Here is a 25,919-nt window from a genome sequence, read left to right on the forward strand (position 1 = left end):
CCATACACTGTTACAGTAACTAGTGAATAGGAAGATCATTGTGTATTAAAGACTGAGAGCAGTGCTTCTGTTTAGGAGACATCTCATTTTGCCAAGTATTCCACATTTTTTGGACGATTCTCAGAGGTTATTGTCTTTGTGTGTGGTTTCCATGACAATTCATCATCAATCAGAACACCAAGAAAGCGTGTTGTACAGGCATGAGTACAACAACTATATTATCAATATGGACCCCTATATAATCTGCATTGTATGTTATTTTCTGTCGACCAAATTTTAAAACGTTAGCTTTTTGTTGTTGTTGATTCAGTGACTATTTCTTAATTTTCAACCACTTTGAGATATTACATAATTCATCATTAACAACATTAATAAGGTCATTGTCACGTTCATGATGTCCACTCCTCTTTATCACGCTGCTTGGTCCTTTTTATGGTGGGTTATTCTGTCACGTTCGTCGTAAGGAGGAGACCAAGGCGCAGCGTGATTTGAATACATTCTTCTTTAATTCACAAAGAACACTAAACAAACTAACAAAATAACAAAATGAACGTGAAGCTAATCAAACGAGTGCTGACATGCAACTACACATAGACAATAACCCACAAAACCTAAATGGAAAATGGCAACCTAAATAGGATCCCCAATTAGAGACAACGATAAACAGCTAGATAACCTAGACTTACAAAAACCCCATAGATCTACAAAAAACCCTAGACAACACAAAACACACATACCCACCAACATCACACCCTGAGCTGACCAAAATAATACAGAAAACATATATATAACTAAGGTCAGGGTGTGACAGTCATTTAAATTATTCTGAGAGTAAAACACTTGTATCATCAGCAAATAATATCTGGGAGAGCACTTTGGATGCATTGGCCAAATCATTTAAATAAATCATAAATAATAGTGGTCCAAGAATTGATCACTGCGGCACACCACACTTAATCTCTCTGTTATTTGTAAAGTTTGCTGGATCAACAGCTTTCTGAATTGAAACAATTTTGGCCATTTTCAGTTCTTAGAACATAATGCCCTTAGCAAATTATAGATTGAAAATGGGGACAAGAGGTGTGATAATGAAATCAACCATTTCTTTAGCCGGCTTAGTATCCAATCTGTCGTGATCAGAGGAAGTGTTTTTCCGGAGATAATAAGATGTCACGCACCTCATTACAGGACACAGGGGTAAATTGAAACTTGCTAGATTGGGACAGATTCATACATTTTGTCGTCTAAAGCGGGCCAAATTTCTTTGAAAAACAGATTAAATTTGTGTGCTACTGTTGTTGCATCAGAAGTAAGTGATCCGTGGACTAGGAATTCATTGGGGAAGGATTTGGGGTTTCATCTTTGTATTGAGGATGTCATTGATAGTGCTCTCATATTGTTCTAATGCGGTGACAGTTCACTGTCATAGTGTACATGTTTGGGTTGTTTTAGTAATTTGATAGAATTTGTTTCTATATGTTTTGAATCTCACATGGTTGTGTGGATTAAGCTTTGAAAGATATAGCGGTTAGAGCGTTGGGCCAGTAATCAAAAAGGTTGCTGGTTCGGGGCCGACTAGGTGAAAGAATATGCCGATGTGCCCTTGAGCAAGGCACTTAGCCCTAATTGCTCCAATAAGTCGCTCTGTATAAGAGTGTCTGCTAAATGACGTACATGTAAAAGAAAGGGATGTAATAATACCATTGGTCAGCCATGTTTGTTTTTATTTTACGCTGTACTTTAGTAGTTGTTCTTCTTCCATGGAACGCAAGATTGTAAGATCTGGATATGTCAATCAAAAAGGTGTGCTAAGGATCAAAAGCCTCTAAAGTCTCATTCCAATACACTTGCTGTATCAGATTCTTATATTAATTGACTGTATGCAGGTTGACTATCCTATGACTTTGTTGATTGATGACATGAACAAGTCATACAGTCTGAGGCAACATCCTAAATTATACTGTATTCCCTTCATAACACTTTGGAGAGTTGTTTGGTGCAATCTTTGACTTGTGAGTTTGCTTCCACAATTCCTGCATTGGTCTATTGTCTATTGATTGTCTGTGATTCCGGTCCCCTTTATAACCACAGCAATTAGAATCATCTTCTCATTTTGTGTTTGTTAGCCTGTTGATTGTTTCTGACACTTTTCTGTTTGTTCTCTCCTCTCCTGTCTGTTTCTCTGCTTATTTAGCTACTAATTTCTGCCATAATTACTGCACATGGCGAGGGTTTAATTTCATGAGTGTATTATACCTGGAACAGATGGAAGCTAATATTGCAGCTATCAGTAGAATCAGACTTCTTTGCACTCTGGGAGGGCGACACTGTGGAGTTGTCAACCGTGATGGAAAGGTTTGACCTGGCAGGCCTTCGCCAGGAGGAAGGGTAGTTCCTTCTTGTCGAGGAGGAGCTTGAGGTGGTGGGCCGACATCCAAGCTGAGATATCTGCCAGGCACGCAGTGATGCGTGTCGCCGTCTGGGTGTCAGAAGAGGGGAAAGAGAAAAGTAGTTGAGTGTCATTCGCATAGCAATGATTGGAGAGACGGAGTCGACTGACTTGTGTATAAGTCTGTATAAAGAAGAGAGGGCCTAGAACCGAGCCCTGGGGGACACCAGGAGTGAGAGTACGTGGTGCAGACACAGATCCTCTCCACATCACCTGGTAGGAGCAGCCTGCCATTTAGGATGCAATCCAAGAGTGTGCAGAGCCTGAGACACCCAGCCCTGAGAGGGTGGAGAGGATCTGATGGTTCACAGTATCGGAGGCAGCAGATGGATCTAGGAGGATGAGAACAGAGGAGAGAGAGTCAGCTTTGGGAGTGTGGAGAGCCTCCGTGATACAGAGAAGAGCAGTCTCGGTTGAGTGACCCGTCTTGAAGCCTGACTGGTTTGGGTCAATAAGAATGTTCTGAGAGAGATAACGAGAAAGTTGAACAGAGACAGAACGCTCAAGTGTTTAGGAAAGAAAAAAAAGAAGGAATACAGGTGTATCGTTTTTGATGTCAGATGATTCGAGTGTTGGTTTCTTGAGGAGGGGAGTCGAGTGTTGGTTTCTTGAGGAGGGGAGTCGAGTGTTGGTTTCTTGAGGAGGGGAGTCGAGTGTTGGTTTCTTGAGGAGGGGAGTAGAGTGTTGGTTTCTTGAGGAGGGGAGCAACTCGGGCCATTTTAAAGTCAGAGGGGATGCAGCCAGTGGTCAGGGATGAGTTGATGAAGGAAGTGAGGAATGGGAGAAGGTCTCCAGAGATGGTCTGGATAAGGGAGGAGGGGATGGGGTCGAGCGGGCAGGTTGTTGGGCGGCCAGACTAGTCGCAGGATGTCACCTGGAGAGAGAGGGGCGAAAGAGGTCAAGGTTGTAGGGTAGTTCTGTGTGAGTGGGACCAGTGGACTCAATGAGCTGACTGATGGAGGAGGGGGGGGGAGGGGTGAAGGAATAAGGAGGGAGGAGAAGGTGGAACATAGTTTCCTAGGGTTTTAGGCAGAAGCTTGACATTTAACGTGGTAGAAAGTGGCTTTAGCAGTGAATACAGAGCAAGAAAAAAAGTTGAGAGGAGGAAGTGAAAGGATGATAGGTCCTCCGGAAGTTTAGCTCAGCTGCCTGCAGCCCTTTTCTGTAAGCTCGCAATGAGTCATTCAGCCACGGAGCAGGAGGGGAAGGCCAACTCGGCCAGGAGGATAGGGGACAGAGTGATTCATAGGATGTGTAAAGGTAGGGGAGTGGGGTCGGATTCAGCAGAAGGGGGAGATTATAGGATAGAAGAGGTGAGACTAGAGGGAGAGAGAGAGAGAAGATTGCGACGGCGCACGTCCATCTGGGTAGGGGCTGAGTGGTTAGGGTTGGAGGAAAGGAGACAGAAAAGGAAACAAAGCAGGGATCAGAGACCTGGAGGAGGGTGCAGTGAGATTAGTAGGAGAACATCCTTCAGTAATGATGAGGGTCAAGCATATTGTCTGCCTTTTGAGTTGTAGGAGACCGGGAAAGGGTGATGTCAAAAGGGGCAAGGTGAGGAAAGAGAGAGTTGGAAAGAAAGGCAGACTTCGGGCGGTTGAAGTCGCCAAGTATGAAGAGCGGTGAGCCATCGTCTGGAAATACACTTATCAATGTATCAAGCTCATTGCGGAATTCTTCAAGGGTACCTGGTGGGCGATAGATGACAATAATGTTAAGCTTGAGTGGACAAATGACAGTGACAGCATGGAATTCAAATAAGAAGAGTGAGAGATTAGATTTCCTTGGGGGCATGGAAATTGTAGGGTAAGAGTTAATAATTAGAACAACATTGTGGCTTGGCTTAGCCTGATAGATGATCAGTGTGTGTGTGTGTTTGTGTGTGTGTGCAATGTTGGCAGCCCTGCATTCAGGTGACTGGCCTGTAACTCCATTCTTCTGGCTGTCGTTGCCAGGCCAGGGCCAGATGTATGGTTGCCATGGTGGCGTCTGTTAGCACGCTAGCCACAACAGGGAGCGTTGGGTTTGGTTGAGTTATCGATAGGACGGACTCGGGCTTGTGAAACAGGACAACCTAATGATGCCTGAATAAAATAATACGCAGCGTGACAGCACAGCAGACAGCCCTAATGAATAAACATTATTAAAAAGGGAAATCACAGAGACTGAACAAATTAGACAGCCTGGAGTTATGGAGCTACTCAGGTAAAGGGAGGGAAGAATGTTAAAGAAAGAGAGTGAGGGATGGAGAGAGAGGGGAAGTAGATTAGAGAAAGACAGTGAGAAGGAGAGAGAGGAAGTACAATGTTAGAGAGTGAGAAGAGAGGGAGTGTGATGAAAACAGAGGATATAAATTAGAAAGGATAGTACCTTTCTGTCTGCCAGACTTAACCCGCTATGTTGTGCTATTCTGCTTTTCTCTCTCTCTTTTGCTGTCTCTGTCTGCCAGACTTAACCCGCTATGTTGTGCTATTCTGCTTTTCTCTCTCTCTTTTGCTGTCTCTGTCTGCCAGACTTAACCCGCTATGTTGTGCTATTCTGCTTTTCTCTCTCTCTTTTGCTGTCTCTGTCTGCCAGACTTAACCCGCTATGTTGTGCTATTCTGCTTTTCTCTCTCTCTTTTGCTGTCTCTGTCTGCCAGACTTAACCCGCTATGTTGTGCCATTCTGCTTTTCTCTCTCTCTTTTGCTGTCTCTGTCTGCCAGACTTAACCCGCTATGTTGTGCCATTCTGCTTTTCTCTCTCTCTTTTGCTGTCTCTGTCTGTTAGTTGTCAATAATAGGCTTCAAATGTTTTTCAAATTATTTGTCAGGATTGGGAGTTTTTGCAACTGTTGAAGCTGGGCTTAATAATGATTTGTTCCTCAAAGGTTTGTGAGGTGAAGGTAGAGGTGGAGGAACTGTGTTTTGGGGTTTCATTAGTGTATGCTGTGACTTTTGCATGGTGTGGGTGTCTGTGTGGTGTTTGTGTGTGTATTCATTGTGGTTGAGCTCCATGGTGTATTGACCTCTGCGGTGCTACGCCTCTGCTTCCCTACCTTCATTAGTTGTCTCTTTAATGGTGGAACAAAGCAGTTGTGTTGATGTGAGGGGTCTGGGGCCTCTATCTCTGTGTGTATGTGTTTATGTGTGTGTGTGTGTGTGTGTGTGTGTGTGTGTGTGTGTGTGTGTGTGTGTGTGTGTGTGTGTGTGTGTGTGTGTGTGTGTGTGTGTGTGTGTGTGTGTGTGTGTGTGTGTGTGTGTGTGTGTGTGTGTGTGTGTGTGTGTGTGTGTGTGTGTGTGGAACATAGTCAAAGGCACGCTCGGGACAACGATGGCCCAACTGCAGAGTGTCAAGGTGTGATGTTGTCCAATGCTGCTTCTATCATCAGTTGTCTTTCAGAAGACAATTATATCCCCAGTCTCTCTGTATCTGATATCACCCTGTAGCCAAACTCTGTCCCAGTCACTCCCTGATCATTAGTCTCTCTGTATCTGATATCACCCTGTAGCCAAGCCCTGTCCCAGTCACTCCCTGACCATTGGCTAGAATTACATTAAATACACTGTTCCACGGCCAACACACATGCCCGTGCGCGCGCAAGTACACAGTCAAACACACTGACTTCCAGGGGAGGAGGGAGCCCCCCCCCCACACAGTCATACACACTGACTTCCAGGGGAGGAGGGAGCCCCCCCCCACACAGTCATACACACTGACTTCCAGGGGAGGAGGGAGCCCCCCCCCACACAGTCATAAACACTGACTTCCAGGGGAGGAGGGAGCCCCCCCCCCCACAGTCAAACACACTGACTTCCAGTGGAGGAGGGAGCCCCCCCCCCACACAGTCAAACACACTGACTTCCAGGGGAGGAGGGAGCCCCCCCCCCCCCCACACAGTCATACACACTGACTTCCAGGGGAGGAGGGAGCCCCCCCCCACACAGTCATAAACACTGACTTCCAGGGGAGGAGGGAGCCCCCCCCCACACAGTCATACACACTGACTTCCAGGGGAGGAGGGAGCCCCCCCCCACACAGTCATAAACACTGACTTCCAGGGGAGGAGGGAGCCCCCCCCCACACAGTCAAACACACTGACTTCCAGTGGAGGAGGGAGCCCCCCCCCCCCCCCCCCCCCACACAGTCAAACACACTGACTTCCAGGGGAGGAGGGAGCCCCCCCCCCCCCACACAGTCATACACACTGACTTCCAGGGGAGGAGGGAGCCCCCCCCCCCCACACAGTCATACACACTGACTTCCAGGGGAGGAGGGAGCCCCCCCCCCCCACACAGTCATACACACTGACTTCCAGGGGAGGAGGCAGCCCCCCCCCCACACAGTCATACACACTGACTTCCAGGGGAGGAGGGAGCTCCCCCCCCACACAGTCATACACACTGACTTCCAGGGGAGGAGGGAGCCCCCCCCACACAGTCATACACACTGACTTCCAGGGGAGGAGGGAGCTCCCCCCCCACACAGTCATACACACTGACTTCCAGGGGAGGAGGGAGCCCCCCACACACACACATACACACACACACCATGCCCTTGTTAAAAGCTCATTTAATAGAGCTGTTGATTTTGTCTGCCCCATAGGAGAGACAAATGTTATCCTCATATTAAACTGAGTCTGATACAGAGATTTACTGGTGGATCACAATCTGAGAGCCTGATGAATGGAAAGCGAGAGACAGTATTTTAATTAAAGGTATGGGGGGGAGGACACCAAATTCACAACGAGCAACAATGTTATTGTCGGCGTAATTAAAAAGATGAGGAAAGAGGAGAGTGAGGAAGCTGTCGAGCACACAGCCGCAACTGAACACGACCTGCAGCTCATCAAACAACCCAAGGCTCTGGACACTGAAACACCTGAGGGTTTGGTGAACAGAGTGTGGTTTAATGTTCAAAGGGGAAGGAGGGAAAGCGTCTGCTAAATCCGGACTAAATAAAAATATATACAGATGAGAACGGACTACGGTATGTGACTCTCTCGTTTAACGAACCCACAAAAAAGGGTGCACCGGAGAAAAACAGGGAGAGCAGACTGAGATTCACGTTTGAACTGCCGGGTGATCCTGTCTGCCCGGTAGGACCCACAGGAGAAAAACAGGGAGAGCGGATAGGGATTCATGTTTGATCTGCCGGGGGATCCCCTCTGCCTGGTAGCTTCGCTTAAGGACTATCTGCTCCCCCGACGTCGCTATCTTGTACCTCCAACAGAAATGGAAAGCAGTGAATGAAGACATAAGGTATGTAACGGTCAGCTATCTATAAACAAATTTAGCCTGACAATACAACCGGTAGCTATGTAGGCCTGACATTATTTTGTCTTTGATCAAATCAAATCAAATTTATTTTTTAAGCCCTTCTTACATCAGCTGATATCTCAAAGTGCTGTACAGAAACCCAGCCTAAAACCCCAAACAGCAAGCAATGCAGGTGTAGAAGCACAGTGGCTAGGAAAAACTCCCTAGAAAGGCCAAAACCTAGGAAGAAACCTAGAGAGGAACCAGGCTATGAAGGGTGGCCAGTCCTCTTCTGGCTGTGCCGGGTGGAGATTATAACAGAACATGGCCAACATGGCTTTGATATGTTTCAGAGTCGATGGGAGTGAACACCTTCACAGCAATGTTGCCAAAGATCTGCTGGTATGACACAGATTTACACCTACCACTGCCTCCGAACCACCATGGTCCAGAAACTGTCGGATGCCGGACTAGAGGCAGGAGAAAGAACGTCTGTCAGAGGACACAGATCAGAAACCTCTACGAAGTTACTGGAGGACAAATCTGGAAGCCAGGAAGCGTCACAGCACTATTCTCTCTGACAACACAGCAGCAGCTCCCCCAGTTAAAAGAATGGCATCCATTTCCAGCAGCGTGGAGCCAACAAACAACAACATGGGCAGACAAACAACAAACAACAACATGGGCAGACAAACAACAAACAACAACATGGGCAGACAAACAACAAACAACGACATGGGCAGACAAACAACAAACAACAACATAGGCAGACAAACAACAAACAACAACATGGGCAGTCAAACAACAAATGACACCATGGGCAGACAAACAACAAACGATAACATGGGACAATTTTTTCAGTCGTGCACAATAAAAGGACACATCCAGATCAACAGTAATAAATAATATATTAGCCACTCTAGAAGTGGTGCTGTTGCTCAGTTTTTTCATAGAGTTAACGTACGCTAGCTAGCAAATATAGCAAAACCTGTGGTTATGTTGCATAGCAACCAGTCTAGCAACAAGACATTTTTCCGGATTACACATTACACACAGAAAAGTGACATTTGAGACATTTCAAATTATATTCAAGTTATATTATTGGCTGTGTACAATGTTGTAAAAATGTGCAAATAGTTAAAGTACAATTTTTTTTATGAATAAACATAAAATGAACAATGACCATTGTTATGTTTGTAGGAAAAAGGGGGACGCTTGCAAGCTGAAGAACACCATCCCAAATGTGAAGCACGGGGGTGGCAGCATCATGTTGTGGGGGTGCTTTGCTGCAGGAGGGACTAGTGCACGTCCCAAAATAGATGGCATCATGAGCAAGGAAAATGATGTGGATATATTGAAGCAACATTTAAAGACATCAGTCAGGAAGTTAGAGCTTGGTCACAAATGGGTCTTCCAAATGGACAATGACTACAAGCATACTTCCAAAGTTGTGGAAAAATGGCTTATGGACAATAAAGTTAAGGTATTGGAGTGGCCATCACAAAGTCCTTACCTCAATCCTATAGAAAATTTGTGGGCAGAACTTAAAAAGTGTGTTTGAGCAAGGAGGCCTACAAACCTGACTCAGTTACACCAGCTCTGTCAGGAGGAATGGGCAAAAATTCACCCAACTTATTGTGGGAAGCTTGTGGAAGGTTTCCCAAAACGTTTAACCCAAGTTAAATAATTTAAAGGCAATGCTACCAAATACTAATTGAGTGTATGCAAACTTCTGACCCACTGGGAATGTGATGAAAGAAATAAAGCTGAAATAAATCATTCTCTCTACTATTGTTCTGACATTTCACATTCTTAAACTAAAGTGGTGATCCTAACTGACCTAAAACAGGGAATTTTTACTGGGATTAAATGTCAGGAATTGTGAAAAACTGAGTTTAAATGTATTTGGCTAAGGTGTATGTAAACTTCTGACCTTAAATATGGGTTGTATTTACAATGTTGTTTGTTCTTCACTGGTTGACCTTTTCTTGTGGCAACAGGTCACACATCTTGCTGCTGTGATGGCACACTGTGGTATTTCACCCAGTAGATATGGGAGTTTATCAAAATTGGGTTTGTTTTCAAATTCTTTGTGGATCTGTGTAATCAGAGGGAAATGTGTGTCTCTAATATGGTCATACATTGGGCAGGAGGTTAGGAAGTGCAGCTCAGTTTCCACCTCATTTTGTGGGCAGTGAGCACATAGCCTGTCTTCTCTCGAGGGACAGGTCTCTGCAACGGCAGCTTAGCGTGTAGGTGTCTCTCTTCTGCACTTTCTCTACTTTCTCCCTCTCTCCTCTTTCTCTCTCGCCTCTTTCTCCCTCTCTCCTCTTTCTCTCTCTCTCCTCTTTCTCTCTCCTCCTCTTTCTCCCTCTCTCCTCTTTCTCCCTCTCTACTCTTTCTCTCTCCTCCTCTTTCTCGCTCCTTCTCTCCTCCTCTTTCTCTACACATTTTATTCTTATTTCTCCACCTCTACTCTATTTCCCCTATTCATCTCTTGCTTCTGTCCTTTTCACCCTTTATTCTTCTTCTCTTTTCCTTTCTCTTTCGAGGAGAGGCAGATTTTGACTTGCCGTTTGCTACTGCAACTGTAGCTTAATGTGTGTGTGTGTGTGTGTGTGTGTGTGTGTGTGTGTGTGTGTGTGTGTGTGTGTGTGTGTGTGTGTGTGTGTGTGTGTGTGTGTGTGTGTGTGTGTGTGTGTGTGTGTGTGTGTGTGTGTGTGTGTGTGTGTGTGTGTGTGTGTGTGTGTGCGTGTGTGTGTGTGTGCGTGCATGCATGACAGTGGTAGCGCAGGTTCCAGTAAGATATATTACACATCACTCTCTTCATTTAGGTTTATGAAAAATAAAACTTGAGGTGACCCATTTCTCACTGGGGCTCTCACATACAGAGCTGAGTGACATTTCTTAACTCAATGTTCTGTGCTGAATGTTCTCATGAGCTCCTTCTGTGCAAGGCAGCTTCTCCTCTCCACAACTGGAGCACATGTAAAACTGTGTGGTCAATTAGACTAAAAGATTGGGTGAAATGTTATGGTTATGTTTGGGCGGCAGGAAGCGTAGCAGTTAAGAGCGTAACCGAACGGTTGCTGGTTCAAATCCCAGAGCCAACTAGGTGAAAAGTTGGACTATGTGCCCTTGACCAATGCACTTAACCCTGATTGCTCCTGTAAGTCACCCTGGATGAGCACGTCTGCTAAGTGACCTAAATGTAATGGTGATGTTGTGGTGAGAACCGAAGACAGACTCATGACATATGAAGTTAATTAAGTCACTGTCATTATTTCGATTTTCAAATAACACATGTTTTTATTGGTGAGAAATCCAACAAGTCAAACCCTGATCGGTTTCACCTGTCTTTGTGCTTGTCTCCACCCCCCTACAGGTGTCGCCAATCTCCCCCATTTTCCCCTGTGCATTTATACCTGTGTTTCATGTTTGTCTGTGGCCAGTTAGTACTATCAGAACTCAGGATAAGACCCAGATGAAGACAGCAAGAATCACAGATGTTTATTTACCAAACAGGCAGAGGTTCGTAATTGGGTCAAAGTCAGGAAGGTACAGAACAGCAGGCAGGCTAAGGGGTCAGGGCAGGCAGAATGGTCAGAACAATGGAAACTAGGAAACAGACATTTGAGAAAAACAGGAAGACGGGAAAGCACGCTGGTAAGAACTGACAAGACAAACTTTGCAACAGACAAACAGAGAACACAGGTATAAATACACTGGGGATAATGGGGAAGATGGGCGACACCTGTGGGGGGTGGAGACAAGTACAAAGACAAGTGAAACAGATCAGGGTGTGAGGAAGTATAGAAAACCACAATAGCTTTATGATGATCACAGAAACCTTCTGAAAAGATGCCTGATTTTTTTCTAGACTTTTTGACACTTTTAGAACATTTAGAACATTTAGAACTTTTAGAAAATGTAGAACTTTTAGAACATTTAGAACTTGTAGAACTTGTAGAACTTGTAGAACTTGTAGAACTTTTAGAACTTTTAGAACATTTCAGACTTTTAGAACTTTTAGAACATTTAGAACTTTTAGAAAATGTAGATCTTTTAGAACATTTAGAATATTTAAAACTTTTAGAACATTTAGAACTTTTACAACATTTAGAACTTTAGAACATTTAGAATATTTCGAACTTTTAGAACATTTAGGACTTTTAGAACATTTAGAACTTTTACAACATTTAGAACTTTTACAACATTTAGAACTTTTACAACATAAAGAACATTTAGAACATTGAGAAGTTTTAGAACATTTAGAACATTTAGAACATTTAGAACATTTATAACGTTTAGAACATTTAGAACATTTAGAGTATTTAGAACTTTTAGAACATTTAGAACATTTAGAACTTTTAGAACTTTTAGAACTTTTAGAACTTTTAAGAACATTAGAACTTTTAGTACATTTAGAACATTTAGAACGTTTAGAACACTTAGAACTTTTAGAACATTGAGAAGTTTTAGAACATTTAGAACATTTAGAACTTTTACAACATTTAGAACTTTTACAACATTTAGAACTTTTACAACATAAAGAACATTTAGAACATTGAGAAGTTTTAGAACATTTAGAACATTTAGAACATTTAGAACATTTAGAACATTTAGAACGTTTAGAACATTTAGAACATTTAGAGTATTTAGAACTTTTAGAACATTTAGAACATTTAGAACTTTTAGAACTTTTAGAACTTTTAGAACTTTTAAGAACATTAGAACTTTTAGTACATTTAGAACATTTAGAACTTTTAGAACACTTAGAACTTTTAGAACATTGAGAAGTTTTAGAACATTTAGAACATTTAGAACTTTTAGAAAATGTAGATCTTTTAGAACATTTAGAATATTAAACTTTTAGAACATTTAGAACTTTTACAACATTTAGAACTTTAGAACATTTAGAATATTTCGAACTTTTACAACATTTATGACTTTTAGAACATTTAGAACTTTTACAACATTTAGAACTTTTACAACATAAAGAACATTTAGAACATTGAGAAGTTTTAGAACATTTAGATCATTTAGAACGTTTAGAACATTTAGAACTTTAGAACATTTAGAGTATTTAGAACTTTAAGAACTTTTAGAACATTTAGAACTTTTTAGAACATTTAGAACTTTTAGAACTTTTAGAACTTTTAAGAACATTAGAACTTTTAGTACATTTAGAACATTTAGAACTTTTCGAACACTTAGAACTTTTAGAACACTTAGAACTTTTAGAACATTGAGAAGTTTTAGAACATTTTGAACATTTAGAACGTTTAGAACATTTAGAACTTTAGATCATTTAGAGTATTTAGAACTTTTAGAAATTTTAGAACATAGAACTTTTAGAACATTTAGAACTTTTAGAACTTTTAGAACATTTAGGACTTTTAGAACATTTAGAAAATTTTGAACTTTTAGAACATTTAGAACATTTAGAACATTTAGAACATTTAGAACATTTGGGACTTAGAACATTTAGAACTTTTAGAACTTTTAGAACATTTAGAACATTTAGAACATTTAGAACATTTAAAACATTTAGAGTATTTAGAACTTTTAGAACATTTAGAACTTTTAGAACATTTAGAACATTTAGAACATTTAGAGTATTTAGAACTTTTAGAACTTTTAGAACTTTTAGAACTTTTAGAACATTTAGAACTTTTAGAACTTTTAGAACTTTTAAGAACTTTTAGAACTTTTAGAACATTTAGACATTTTAGAACATTTAGAACTTTTAGAACATTTAGAAAATTTAGAAAATTTGGGACTTTTAGAACTTTTAGAACATTTAGAACTTTTAGAACATTTACAACTTTAGAACATTTAGAGTATTTTGAACTTTTAAAACATTTAGAACATTTAGAACTTTTAGAACTTTTAGAACTTTTAGAACATTTAGAACATTTAGAACATTTAGAACGTTTAGAACTTGTAGAACTTTTAGTACATTTAGAACATTTAGAACTTTTAGAACATTTAGAACGTTTAGAACTTTTAGAACTTTTAGAACATTTAGGACTTTTAGAACATTTAGAACTTTTAGAACATTTAGGACTTTTATAACTCTTAGAACATTTTAAAATTTAGAACTTTTAGAACATTTAGAACTTTTAGAACATTTGGGCCTTTTAGAACATTTGGGACTTTTAGAACATTTTGAACTTTTAGAATATTTAGAACATTTAGAACTTTTAGAACATTTAGAACTTTTACAACATAAAATCAAGTATTTCTTTGAGACTGGGATGTGCTGTATTTATCATCACTGATAACGGCAGATTGGACCTATTACCTTCTAGAAAAGAGGAGAAAGAAAGAAAGACATGGTAAATCTGAATCAGAGTGGGAGAGAGAGAGAGAGACATAGAGAGAGACAGAGAGAGACAGATAGAGAGAGAGAGAGAACGAGAGACATAGAGAGAGAGAGTGTGAGAGAGACATAGAGAGAGAGAGAGAGAGAGAGAGAGAGAGAGAGAGAGAGAGAGAGCCAGAGACAGAGACAGAGACAGATAGAGAGAGAGAGACAGGGGAACTTCCGGCGCCGAAAAGAGATGGCTGCCTCGCTTCGTGTTCCTTGGAAAATATGCAGTATTTTGTTTTTTTACGTGTTATTTCTTACATCGGTACCCCGGGTAATCTTAGGTTTCATTACATACAGTCGGGAGGAACTACTGAATATACGATTAACGTCAACTCATCATCGTTCCTACCAGGAATATGACTTTCCCGAAACGGATCCAGTGTTTTGCCTTCCACACAATACAATGGATCTGATCCCAGCCGGCGACCCTGTGCGACGCCGAAAAAGGGGAAAACGTGGCGGTCTCGTGGTCAGGCTTCGGAGACGGGCACATCGCGCTCCACTCCCTAGCATACTACTCGCCAATGTCCAGTCTCTTGACAATAAGGTTGATGAAATCCGAGCACGGGTAGCATTCCAGAGAGACATCAGGGATTGCAACGTGCTCTGCTTCACGGAAACATGGCTAACTCAAGGGACGCTAACGGAGTCGGTGCAGCCAGCTGGTTTCTTCATGCATCGCGCCGACAGAAACAAACATCTTTCCGGTAAGAAGAGGGGCGGGGGGGTATGCCTTATGATTAACGAGAAGTGGTGTGATCATCATAACAACACACAAGAACTCAAGTCGTTCTGTTCACCTGATCTAGAACTCCTCACAATCAAATGTCGACCGCATTATCTACCAAGGGAATTCTCGTCAATCATAATCACAGCCGTATACATTCCCCCCCAAGCAGACACATCGATGGCCCTGAACGAACTTTATCTGACTCTTTGTAAACTGGAAACCACACACCCTGAGGCTGCATTCATCGTAGCTGGGGATTTTAACAAGGCTAATCTAAAAACAAAACTCCCTAAATTCTATCAGCATATCGATTGTGCTACCAGGGCTGGAAAAACACTAGACCATTGTTATACTAATTTCCGCGACGCTTATAAGGCCCTCCCCCGCCCCCCTTTCGGAAAAGCTGACCACGACTCCATTTTGTTGATTCCAGCCTACAAACAAAAACTCAAACAACAAGCTCCCGCGCTCAGGTCTGTTCAACGCTGGTCCGACCAATCTGAATCCACGCTTCAAGACTGCTTCGATCACGCAGATTGGAATATGTTCCGCATCGCGTCCAACAACAATATTGACGAATATGCTGATTCGGTGAGCGAGTTCATTAGGAAGTGCATTGACGATGTCGTACCCACAGCAACGATAAAAACATTCCCAAACCAGAAACCGTGGATTGACGGCAGCATTCGCGTGAAACTGAAAGCGCGAACCACTGCTTTTAACCAGGGCAAGGTGACCGGAAGCATGACCGAATACAAACAGTGTAGCTATTCTCTCCGCAAGGCAATCAAACAGGCCAAGTCTCAGTACAGAGACAAAATCGAGTCGAAATTCAACAGCTCAGACACAAGAGGTATGTGGCAGGGTCTACAGTCAATCACGGATTACAAAAAGAAAACCAGCCCCGTCGAGGACCAGGATGTCTTGCTCCCAGACAGGCTAAACAACTTTTTTGTCCGCTTTGAGGACAATACAGTGCCACTGACACGGCCCCCTACCAAAACCTGCGGGCTCTCCTTCACTGCAGCCGAGGTGAGTAAAACATTTAAACGTGTTAACCCTCGCAAGGCTGCAGGCCCAGACGGCATTCCCAGCCGCGTCCTCAGAGCATGCGCAGACCAGCTGGCTGGTGTGTTTACGGACATATTCAATCAATCCTTATCCCAGTCTGCTGTTCCCACATGCTTCAAGAGGGCCACCATTGTTCCTGTTCCCAAGAAAGCTAAGGTAACTGAGCTAAACGACTACCGCCCCGTAGCACTCACTTCCGTCATCATGAAGTGCTTTGAGAGACTAGTCAAGGACCATATCACCTCCACCCTACCGGACACCCTAGACCCACTCCAATTTGCTTACCGACCCAATAGGTCCACAGACGACGCAATCGCAACCACACTGCACACTGCCCTAACCCATCTGGACAAGAGGAATACCCATGTGAGAATGCTGTTCATCGATTACAGCTCAGCATTTAACACCATAGTACCCTCCAAACTCGTCATCAAGCTCGAGACCCTGGGTCTCGACCCCGCCCTGTGCAACTGGGTCCTGGACTTCCTGACGGGCCGCCCCCAGGTGGTGAGGGTAGGTAACAACATCTCCACCCCGCTGATCCTCAACACTGGGGCCCCACAAGGGTGCGTTCTGAGCCCTCTCCTGTACTCCCTGTTCACCCACGACTGCGTGGCCATGCATGCCTCCAACTCAATCATCAAGTTTGCGGATGACACTACAGTGGTAGGCTTGATCACCAACAACGACGAGACGGCCTACAGGGAGGAGGTGAGGGCCCTCGGAGTGTGGTGTCAGGAAAATAACCTCATACTCAACGTCAACAAAACAAAGGAGATGATTGTGGACTTCAGGAAACAGCAGAGGGAGCACCCCCCTATCCACATCGACGGGTCAGTAGTGGAGAAGGTGGAAAGTTTTAAGTTCCTCGGTGTACACATCACGGACAAACTGAACTGGTCCACCCACACAGACAGCGTTGTGAAGAAGGCGCAGCAGCGCCTCTTCAACCTCAGGAGGCTGAAGAAATTCGGCTTGTCACCAAAAGCACTCACAAACTTCTACAGATGCACAATCGAGAGCATCCTGTCGGGCTGTATCACCGCCTGGTACGGCAACTGCTCCGCCCACAACCGTAAGGCTCTCCAGAGGGTAGTGAGGTCTGCAGAACGCATCACCAGGGGCAAACTACCTGCCCTCCAGGACACCTACACCACCCGATGTCACAGGAAGGCCATAAAGATCATCAAGGACAACAACCACCCAAGCCACTGCCTGTTCACCCCGCTATCATCCAGAAGGCGAGGTCAGTACAGGTGCATCAAAGCAGGGACCGAGAGACTGAAAAACAGCTTCTATCTCAAGGCCATCAGACTGTTAAACAGCCACCACTAACATTTAGCGGCCGCTGCCAACATACTGACTCAACTCCAGCCACTTTAAAAATGGGAATTGATGGAAATTATGTAAAAATGTACCACTAGCCACTTTAAGCAATGCCACTTAATACAATGTTTACATACCCTACATTACCCATCTCATATGTATATATACTGTACTCTATATCATCTACTGCATCTTGCCATCTCTATGCAATACATGTACCACTAGCCACTTTAAACTATGCCACTTTATGTTTACATACCCTACAGTACTCATCTCATATGTATATACCGTACTCTATACCATCTACTGCATCTGCCATGCCGTTCTGTACCACCACTCATCCATATATCTTTATGTACATATTCTTTATCCCTTTACACTTGTGTGTGTGTGTAAGGTAGTAGTGTGGAATTGTTAGGTTAGATTACTGTTGGTTATTACTGCATTGTCGGAACTAGAAGCACAAGCATTTCGCTACACTCGCATTAACATCTGCTAACCATGTGTATGTGACTAATAAAATTTGATTTGATTTGATTTGATTTAGACAGATAGAGAGAGACATAGAGAGAGAGAGAGACATAGAGAGAGAGAGAGAGAGAGAACAAGAGACATAGAGAGAGAGAGAGAGAGAGAGAGAGTGAGAGAGCCATAGAGAAAGAGAGAGAGAGAGAGAGAGGGCTCCCACTAAAGCGGGGTTACAGCAGCACCTAGATCGTCTTCACAGGTTCTGTCAGACCTGGGCTCTGACCGTTAACCTAAAAAAACCTAATAAAATTATATTCCAAAAAAGGTCCGGAAATGAGGATGACAAAAATATATTCTATTTGGACACAGTTCTATTAGAACACACCAAAAACTACACATATCTAGGACTAAATATCAGCAACACAGGTAGCTTTCACATGGCTGTGAATGAGCTGAGAGACAAAGCAAGAAGAGCATTCTATGCCATTAAAAGGAACATCAAAATCAAAATTCCAATTAGAATCTGGCTCAAAAATGTTCAATCAGATATAGAACCAATTGCTCTATATGGCAGTGAAGTATGGGGTCCACTCTAATAATGAATTTACTAAATGGGACAAACATCCAATTGAAATATTGCATGCAGAGTTTTGCAAGACTGTATTGCAAGTACAAAGAAAAACTCAAAATAACGCATGTAGGGCAGAATTGGGCCAATACCCCCTCCTCATTCGAATAGAAAAAAGAACCATCAAATTTTACAACCATCTAAAAACAAGTGACCCCGAAACATACCATCACACAGCTCTACAATGTCAAGAGATGAAACCAGAGAAGAGTCCCCTCAGCCAGCTGGTTCTGAGGCTCAGTTCACCAACACAAACAAACCCCATAGAGCCTCAGGACAGCCCTCAGAAAAACTGGCCCAACTAAATCATCACAAAACAAAAATAAAAATATATCACCTATTGGAAAGACACCACAAAAAAATCTAAGTAAACATCAATGCTATTTGTCTCTAAACAGACAGTACATGGTGGCAGACTATCTGACCACTGTGACTGATAGAAAACTGAGGAAAACCCTGACTAGGTACAGACTCAGTGAGCACAGTCTGGCTATAGAGACCAGTCGTCACAGACAAACCTGGCTGCCCAGAGAGGACAGGCTGTGCTCACTCTGCTCCAGGGGAGAGGTAGAGACAGAGCTGCATTTCCTATTACACTGTGACAAATACTCAGACCTAAGAGAATATTTATTTCCCAAAATTATAATTCAATACAAAGAATTTGAAACTATAAAAGATGAAGAAAAAATTAAATATTTATTGGGTGAAAAGCCAAAATGTGCAGTTTTGGCAGCCAAATATGTGTCCTCCTGCCATAACCAGAGGGACAGCCAGTGAAAAGTGCAAAGTAATGTTGATAATATTTCCCATCTTGTTTTGTTTTGTCTTTCATACCAGGTCATATGTCTTCTCAGTCATGTTGACACTGGTCTACTACCATGGCATGTGTCTTCTCAGTCATGTTGACACTGGTCTACTACCATGGCATGTGTCTTCTCAGTCATGTTGACACTGGTCTACTACCATGGCATGTGTCTTCTCAGTCATGTTGACACTGGTCTACTACCAGGTCTTGTGTCTTCTCAGTCATGTTGACACTGGTCTACTACCAGGTCTTGTGTCTTCTCAGTCATGTTGACACTGGTCTACTACCAGGTCATGTGTCTTCTCAGTCATGTTGAGACTGGTCTACTACTGTTGCTTTAATGTATTGTTGTTCTGATTAATATTGTTGTTGTAGTTGTTGTTAATGGTAATCCCATGTCCACTACTACTATTATTATTGCTGTTGGTCCCACCATTTATTTATATATAAATATATATATATTTTGTATATATATACATATATATTTTTTTTTTCCTCGATATGTATACTTTGACAATGTAAGTAATAATGAACTTGCCATGTCAATAAAGTCAATTGAATTGAAAATGTAATTGAGAGAGAGAGGTTGGGGGTCTGGTAAGGGAGGGATGACCCATGTCAGGAAAAAGGTCTGAGACTCGTGTGTGCGTCTGAGGGTGTGAGGGTGTGAGTGTGTGTGTGTGTGTCTGAGGGTGTGAGTGTGTGTGTGTGTGTGTGTGTGTGTGTGTGTGTGTGTGTGTGTGTGTGTGTGTGTGTGTGTGTGTGTGTGTGTGTGTGTGTGTGTGTGTTTATTAGGTTTGAGCATTTCTCTCCTGGCGTTTTATTGAGGGACAGAGAGACAGGGCACTGATTGCTTGTGTCATCTCTCATTCTTAACGCTTGTGGCTTTTTTATTGCAAAACTGTGGGTGATCATAACTCAATTAAAATAGACAGACCAAACTGGGTTTTTGGTCTCATGTCTCTCTCTCTCCGTTTCTACCCATCCTCCTTCCCTCTACGTTCAGATAGAAACATACTACGTAGAACAAACATGCCTGTCTGACATGTAGAATAATCAATCACGCAGGTTCTATTTGTGGCACTTCTATCTGCAACGATCGACAATCTTTGGCTACTGAAGGTGGCCCGGGTCGTCCCCAAAGACAGGGTTGGGAAACCCTGTACTATAGTGTTGTATATCACATGAAGCTTCATATACTGCTTGGCCAACAAGCTCTCTCTCTCTCTCTCTCTCTCTCTCTCTCTCTCTCTCTCTCTCTCTCTCTCTCTCTCTCTCTCTCTCTCTCTCTCTCTCTCTCTCTCTCTCTCTCTCTCTCTCTCTCTCTCTCTCTCTCTCTCTCTCTCTCTCTCTCTCTCTCTCTCTCTCTCTCTCTCTCTCTCAATTCAATTCAATTCAAGGGGCTTTATTGGCATGGGAAACATGTGTTAACATTGCCAAAGCAAGTGAGGTAGATAATATACAAAAGTGAAATAAACAATAAAAATTAACAGTAAACATTACACATACAGAAGTTTCAAAGCAATAAAGACATTACAAATGTCATATTATATATATACAGTGTTGTAGCAATGTATAAATGGTTAAAGCACACAAGTTAAAATAAATAAACATAAATATGGGTTGTATTTACAATGGTGTTTGTTCTTCACTGGTTGCCCTTTTCTTGTGGCAACAGGTCACAAATCTTGCTGCTGTGATGGCACACTGTGGAATTTCACCCAGTAGATATGGGAGTTTATCAAAATTGGATTTGTTTTCGAATTCTTTGTGGATCTGTGTGATCTGAGGGAAATATGTGTCTCTAATATGGTCATACATTGGGCATGAGGTTAGGAAGTGCAGCTCAGTTTCCAACTCATGTTGTGTGCAGTGTGCACATAGCCTGTCTTCTCTTGAGAGCCATGTCTGCCTATGGCGGCCTTTCTCAATAGCAAGGCTATGCTCACTGAGCCTGTACATAGTCAAAGCTTTCCTTCCGTTTGGGTCAGTCACAGTGGTCAGGTATTCTGCCAATGTGTACTGTCTGTTTAATGCCAAATAGCATTCTAGTTTGCTTTGTTTTCTTGTTAATCCTTTCCAATGTGTCAAGTAATTATCTTTTTGTTTTCTCATGATTTGGTTGGGTCTAATTGTGTTGCTGTCCTGGGGCTCTGTGGGGTGTGTTTGTGTTTGTGAACAGAGCCCCAGGACCAGCTTGCTTAAGGGACTATTCTCCAGGTTCATCTCTCTGTAGGTGATGGCTTTGTTATGGAAGTTTTGGGAATCGCTTCCTTTTAGGTGGTTGTGGAATTTAATGGCTCTTTTCTGGATCTTGATTATTAGCGGGTATCGGCCTAATTCTGCTCTGCATGCATTATTTGGTGTTCTACGTTGTACACGGAGGATATTTTTGCAGAATTCTGCATGCAGAGTCTCAAATTGGTGTTTGTCGCATTTTGTGAATTCTTGGTTGGTGAGCGGACCCCAGACCTCACAACCATGAAGGGCAATGGGTTCTATAATTGATTCAAGTATTTTTAGCCAGATAATAATTGGTATGTTGAATTTTATGTTTCTTTTGATGGCATAGAAGGCCCTTCTTGCCTTGGCTCTTAGATCGTTCGCAGCTTTGTGGAAGTTACCTGTGACGCTGATCTTTAGGTCTCTCTCTCTTTCTTCAGGGTAACCAAGAGGGGCCAGCCCCCCCGGAAGCGATGGCCCAGCCCTACCCCCCAGCCCAGTACCCCCCCCAGAACGGCATCCCAGCGGAGTACGCCCCTCCCCACCCCCACCCGCCAGCGGACTACACGGGTCAGAGCACGGTGGCAGAGCACACCCTAACGCTGTACACACCCACACAGACGCACAGCGAACAGCCCGGCAACGAGAACAACACACCCACCCTCACAGCCACACTATCGGTGAGTGAAGAGTGATACAATCACACACTCACAGAAAAACACTCACGCGCACAAGCACACACACACACAGGGCGTACACACACACCCACCACGTTCACCGTAAAAAGGTAATATCGTAGGTCTGTGAATTTTGTAAGGAGGGGAGAAAGAGGGGGCTGAGCCTCGTTCCTTGATAAGGCTCACTCCTCCTCTGCCATCTTTTCAATTTGCTGTTAAATGTAATTTAGTTCTTATTTTCCACACCACTGTCTAGACAGATCCGGTGTAATAGAGAGAGGGGAGAGGGAGTGATGGAATCATGACAGAGAGACCGATAGAAGAGGGAGATCAACATATACAGTGTGAGAGAGAGAGAGAGAGAGGGGGGGGGGAGAGAGAGAGAGGGGGGGAGAGAGAGAGAGAGAGGGGGGAGAGAGACCAGACCAGAGTTCAGACAGACAGACAAGAAAGATTCGCTCTGCCCCAAATCTGAAACTCCACTTCAAATCAGAGGAGAGGGGGATGGAGAGAGGGAGTGAAAGAAGAGCTGACAGAAAGAAGAGCGAGGTGAGGGGCAAAGAAGAGTAAGATAGAGAAAGATATAGTTCTGCATGAGAGTCATGTAGCTAGTTGTAAAGCAAGCTGTTATGTACTTGGACTATATTTACTGTACTGTATGTATTGGACTATATTTGTTGGACTATATTTACTGTACTGTATGTGGTTGGACTATATTTACTGTACTGTATTTGATTGGACTGGAATCTTAGTACACACACTATTAACTCAGTAAAATCATATCTTTCATCACAGCCTTATGACAGGCTATAACTCACAAATGAGGTAGTCTCTGTTTGAAATCCAATTCCTTTTAACACGTTTTCTTGTTCCCCTAAATAGTCTGTAAAGAATTGTCAGAGTTTGGGTGCAATTTTAAACATTTCCGCAGTGTTTGAGGTTAGCTGAAAACGTCTGTCTCTCTCCATCTATCCTCTCTCTCTCTCCATCTATCCTCTCTCTCTCCATCTATCCTCTCTCTCTCCATCTATCCTCTCTCTCTCCATCTATCCTCTCTCTCTCTCATCTATCCTCTCTCTCTCTCCATCTATCCTCTCTCTCTCTCATCTATCCTCTCTCTCTCTCATCTATCCTCTCTCTCTCTCCATCTATCCTCTCTCTCTCTCCATCTATCCTCTCCCTCTATCCTCTCTCTCTCCATCTATAACCTCTCTCTTTCCATCTATCCTCTCTCTCTCCATCTATCCTCTCTCTCTCTCCCTCTATCCTATCTCTCTCTCCATCTATCCTCTCTCTCTCCATCTATCCTCTCTCTCTCCCTCTATCCTCTCTCTATCTCCCTCTATCCTCTATCCTCTCTCTCCATCTATCCTCTCTCTCTCCCTCTATCCTCTCCCTCTCCATCTAACCTCTCTCTCTCCATCTATCCTCTCTCTCTCCCTCTATCCTCTCTCTCTCCATCTATCCTCTCTCTCTCTCCCTCTATCCTCTATCCTCTCTCTCACTCTCTCTCTCTCTCTCTCTCTCTCTCCCGCTATCCTCTCTCTCTCCATCTATCCTCTCTCTCTCTCCATCTATCCTCTCTCTCTCTCACTCTCTCCCTCTCTCTCTCTCTCTCTCTCTCTCCTCCCCCACACTATATATTCAGTTCCTTTCTCCCTTACTGTTTGAGTTTAGGAGTCTTCCGACTGTTTGAGGACTTTGGAAGAGTCCACAGTAGACAGTATAGAAGCTGTAGAGTTCAGCTGTGAGCATTTGTCAGCTTTAAATTGACAGTCACTTTAGAGAGTTTGAACAGGAGTGGAATAGAGTAGAGGGTGAGGGAGGGAGGGAGGGAGGGAGGGAGGGAGGGAGGGAGGGAGGGAGGGAGGGAGGGAGGGAGGGAGGGAGGGAGGGAGGGAGGGAGGGAGGGAGGGAGGGAGGGAGGTTTAATTTTTAGAAAACCTTAACTATTAACCCAAATGTTGGCGCACTGCCTTTTCAGAAATTACACAACAAATGTGTAACTCTTAAATTAACATAAAAAACTAATAAATGAAATAAATAAATAAAAATTACATTCAATTTATTTCATTAAGAAAAAATAGTCTCCCCTCCTCCACAAAACAAATTGCTCCTTCATAAGTCCACTTCTCCTCGAACAATGGGAGATCTTTTACAACTCAAAATCCACTTTTATTCTCGCTTTAAACTAATCCTTTAAAACACATCTTATATCCTTACCATATCCCTCATCTATCTTTTTTTTCTACTCAGAAAAATTGACATCTTAGCTTGTCCCAAAATAAAATGTAAAGTTGACATTTTCTTTTCCTTTGCTTAATGTATTAAAACCCCCAAATAAAAACAGAGTTATTGAAAATCTCCTCTACAGCTGTAAACACAGACTCTAGTATTTCAAACAGAGGTTTTATCCTCTGGCACTCCATAAAACAGTGAAACATTGTTTCTCTTCTATTACAAAAAGGACATCCATCTCCAAAATCGGAATAAATGACGTATACAAAAGCATTAACTGCAATGATGCCATGGAACACCCTCAATTGCATATCACTAGTACCCTTTTGTACCGGTGGCTTGTACAGTGCTCTCCATGCTGGCTTTACCTTGTCTTTTCTATTTTTCTTTTTATCTTTATGTAAAAACCTTGACACACCCCCTATATATCTCCTTCACGTTCACCTCATCCAAATCCACCTCTTCCAACCCTCTCAAATCCAGTAATGAAGCCTTCTGTCTGACTCTGGGATATCAGGTATAATCCTTAGTCTGTCTGACTCTGGGATATCAGGTATAATCCTTAGTCTGTCTGACTCTGGGATATCAGGTATAATCCTTAGTCTGTCTGACTCTGGGATATCAGGTATAATCCTTAGTCTGTCTGACTCTGGGATATCAGGTATAATCCTTAGTCTGTCTGACTCTGGGATATCGGGTATAATCCTTAGTCTGTCTGACTCTGGGATATCAGGTATAATCCTTAGTCTGTCTGACTCTGGGATATCGGGTATAATCCTTAGTCTGTCTGACTCTGGGATATCAGGTATAATCCTTAGTCTGTCTGACTCTGGGATATCAGGTATAATCCTTAGTCTGTCTGACTCTGGGATATCAGGTATAATCCTTAGTCTGGGAAATGGGGTGTCTTCATCTGGTGCCTTTTTCTTGTAACTCTTGAGCATAATCCACTCTTCTGTTGACAGAAGCATTCCTGCAACTTCCCAGCAGTTGTCCGACGTTCCTTTCAGACCTCACCCCCAAATGTTCACCCACCCGTCTTCCATCCATTAATGTGGGCCCAGCCATGTCCATTAACTTCCTCAGGGTGTTGACTTTGCCCCTCATCAGCATCTTGGAGAAATGTGGAACAGCTTCAGTTGTACAATCCAGTCTTGCCCCAAACACCAGAGGTTCCTCCAGCAGCCAATGCACTGACTCAGCCTTAGTGCGTCTGGACACCTTCATTATACCCCAAACACCAGAGGTTCCTCCAGCAGCCAATGCACTGACTCAGCCTTAGTGTGTCTGGACACCTTCATTATACTCCAAACACCAGAGGTTCCTCCAGCAGCCAATGCACTGACTCAGCCTTAGTGCGTCTGGACACCTTCATTATACCCCAAACACCAGAGGTTCCTCCAGCAGCCAATGTACTGACTCAGCCTTAGTGTGTCTGGACACCTTCATTATACTCCAAACCCTAAGAATGCCTCTGTAAAGCGGAGGTACTCCATCCTTAGAAATCTGGCTACTATCAACCAAACATGTTGCCTTCTTTAAATCTAATCCCCCTACCTTCTGTAATTCCAGACCTGCCACCCCTCTGCACACCTAATTTTTCGGTCCATAAAGCAGCCTTTGAATAAACTGAAACCGGAAAGCAGCAGCTCTACTAGCAAGATGTACAAGACCTTGTCCACCCGCGTCTT

The 25,919-nt window shown here is 43.1% G+C and overlaps 1 protein-coding gene across 5 annotated transcripts in view; it reads left to right on the top strand.

Annotated features, from left to right (window-relative positions):
• Nucleotides 1–25,919, top strand: part of LOC139580384 (RNA binding protein fox-1 homolog 3-like) — a 995,419-nt gene that overhangs the window by 829,665 nt on the left and 139,835 nt on the right. For all 5 annotated transcript variants that reach the window (XM_071409008.1, XM_071409009.1, XM_071409011.1 and 2 more), the window contains one exon: nt 21,754–21,993. In XM_071409008.1, the coding sequence (XP_071265109.1) occupies nt 21,754–21,993 (240 nt within the window). The remainder of the gene's footprint in view (nt 1–21,753; nt 21,994–25,919) is intronic.

Source organism: Salvelinus alpinus, chromosome 7 (assembly GCF_045679555.1).
Source record: "Salvelinus alpinus chromosome 7, SLU_Salpinus.1, whole genome shotgun sequence".
NCBI classification, from domain to species: Eukaryota; Metazoa; Chordata; class Actinopteri; order Salmoniformes; family Salmonidae; genus Salvelinus; species Salvelinus alpinus.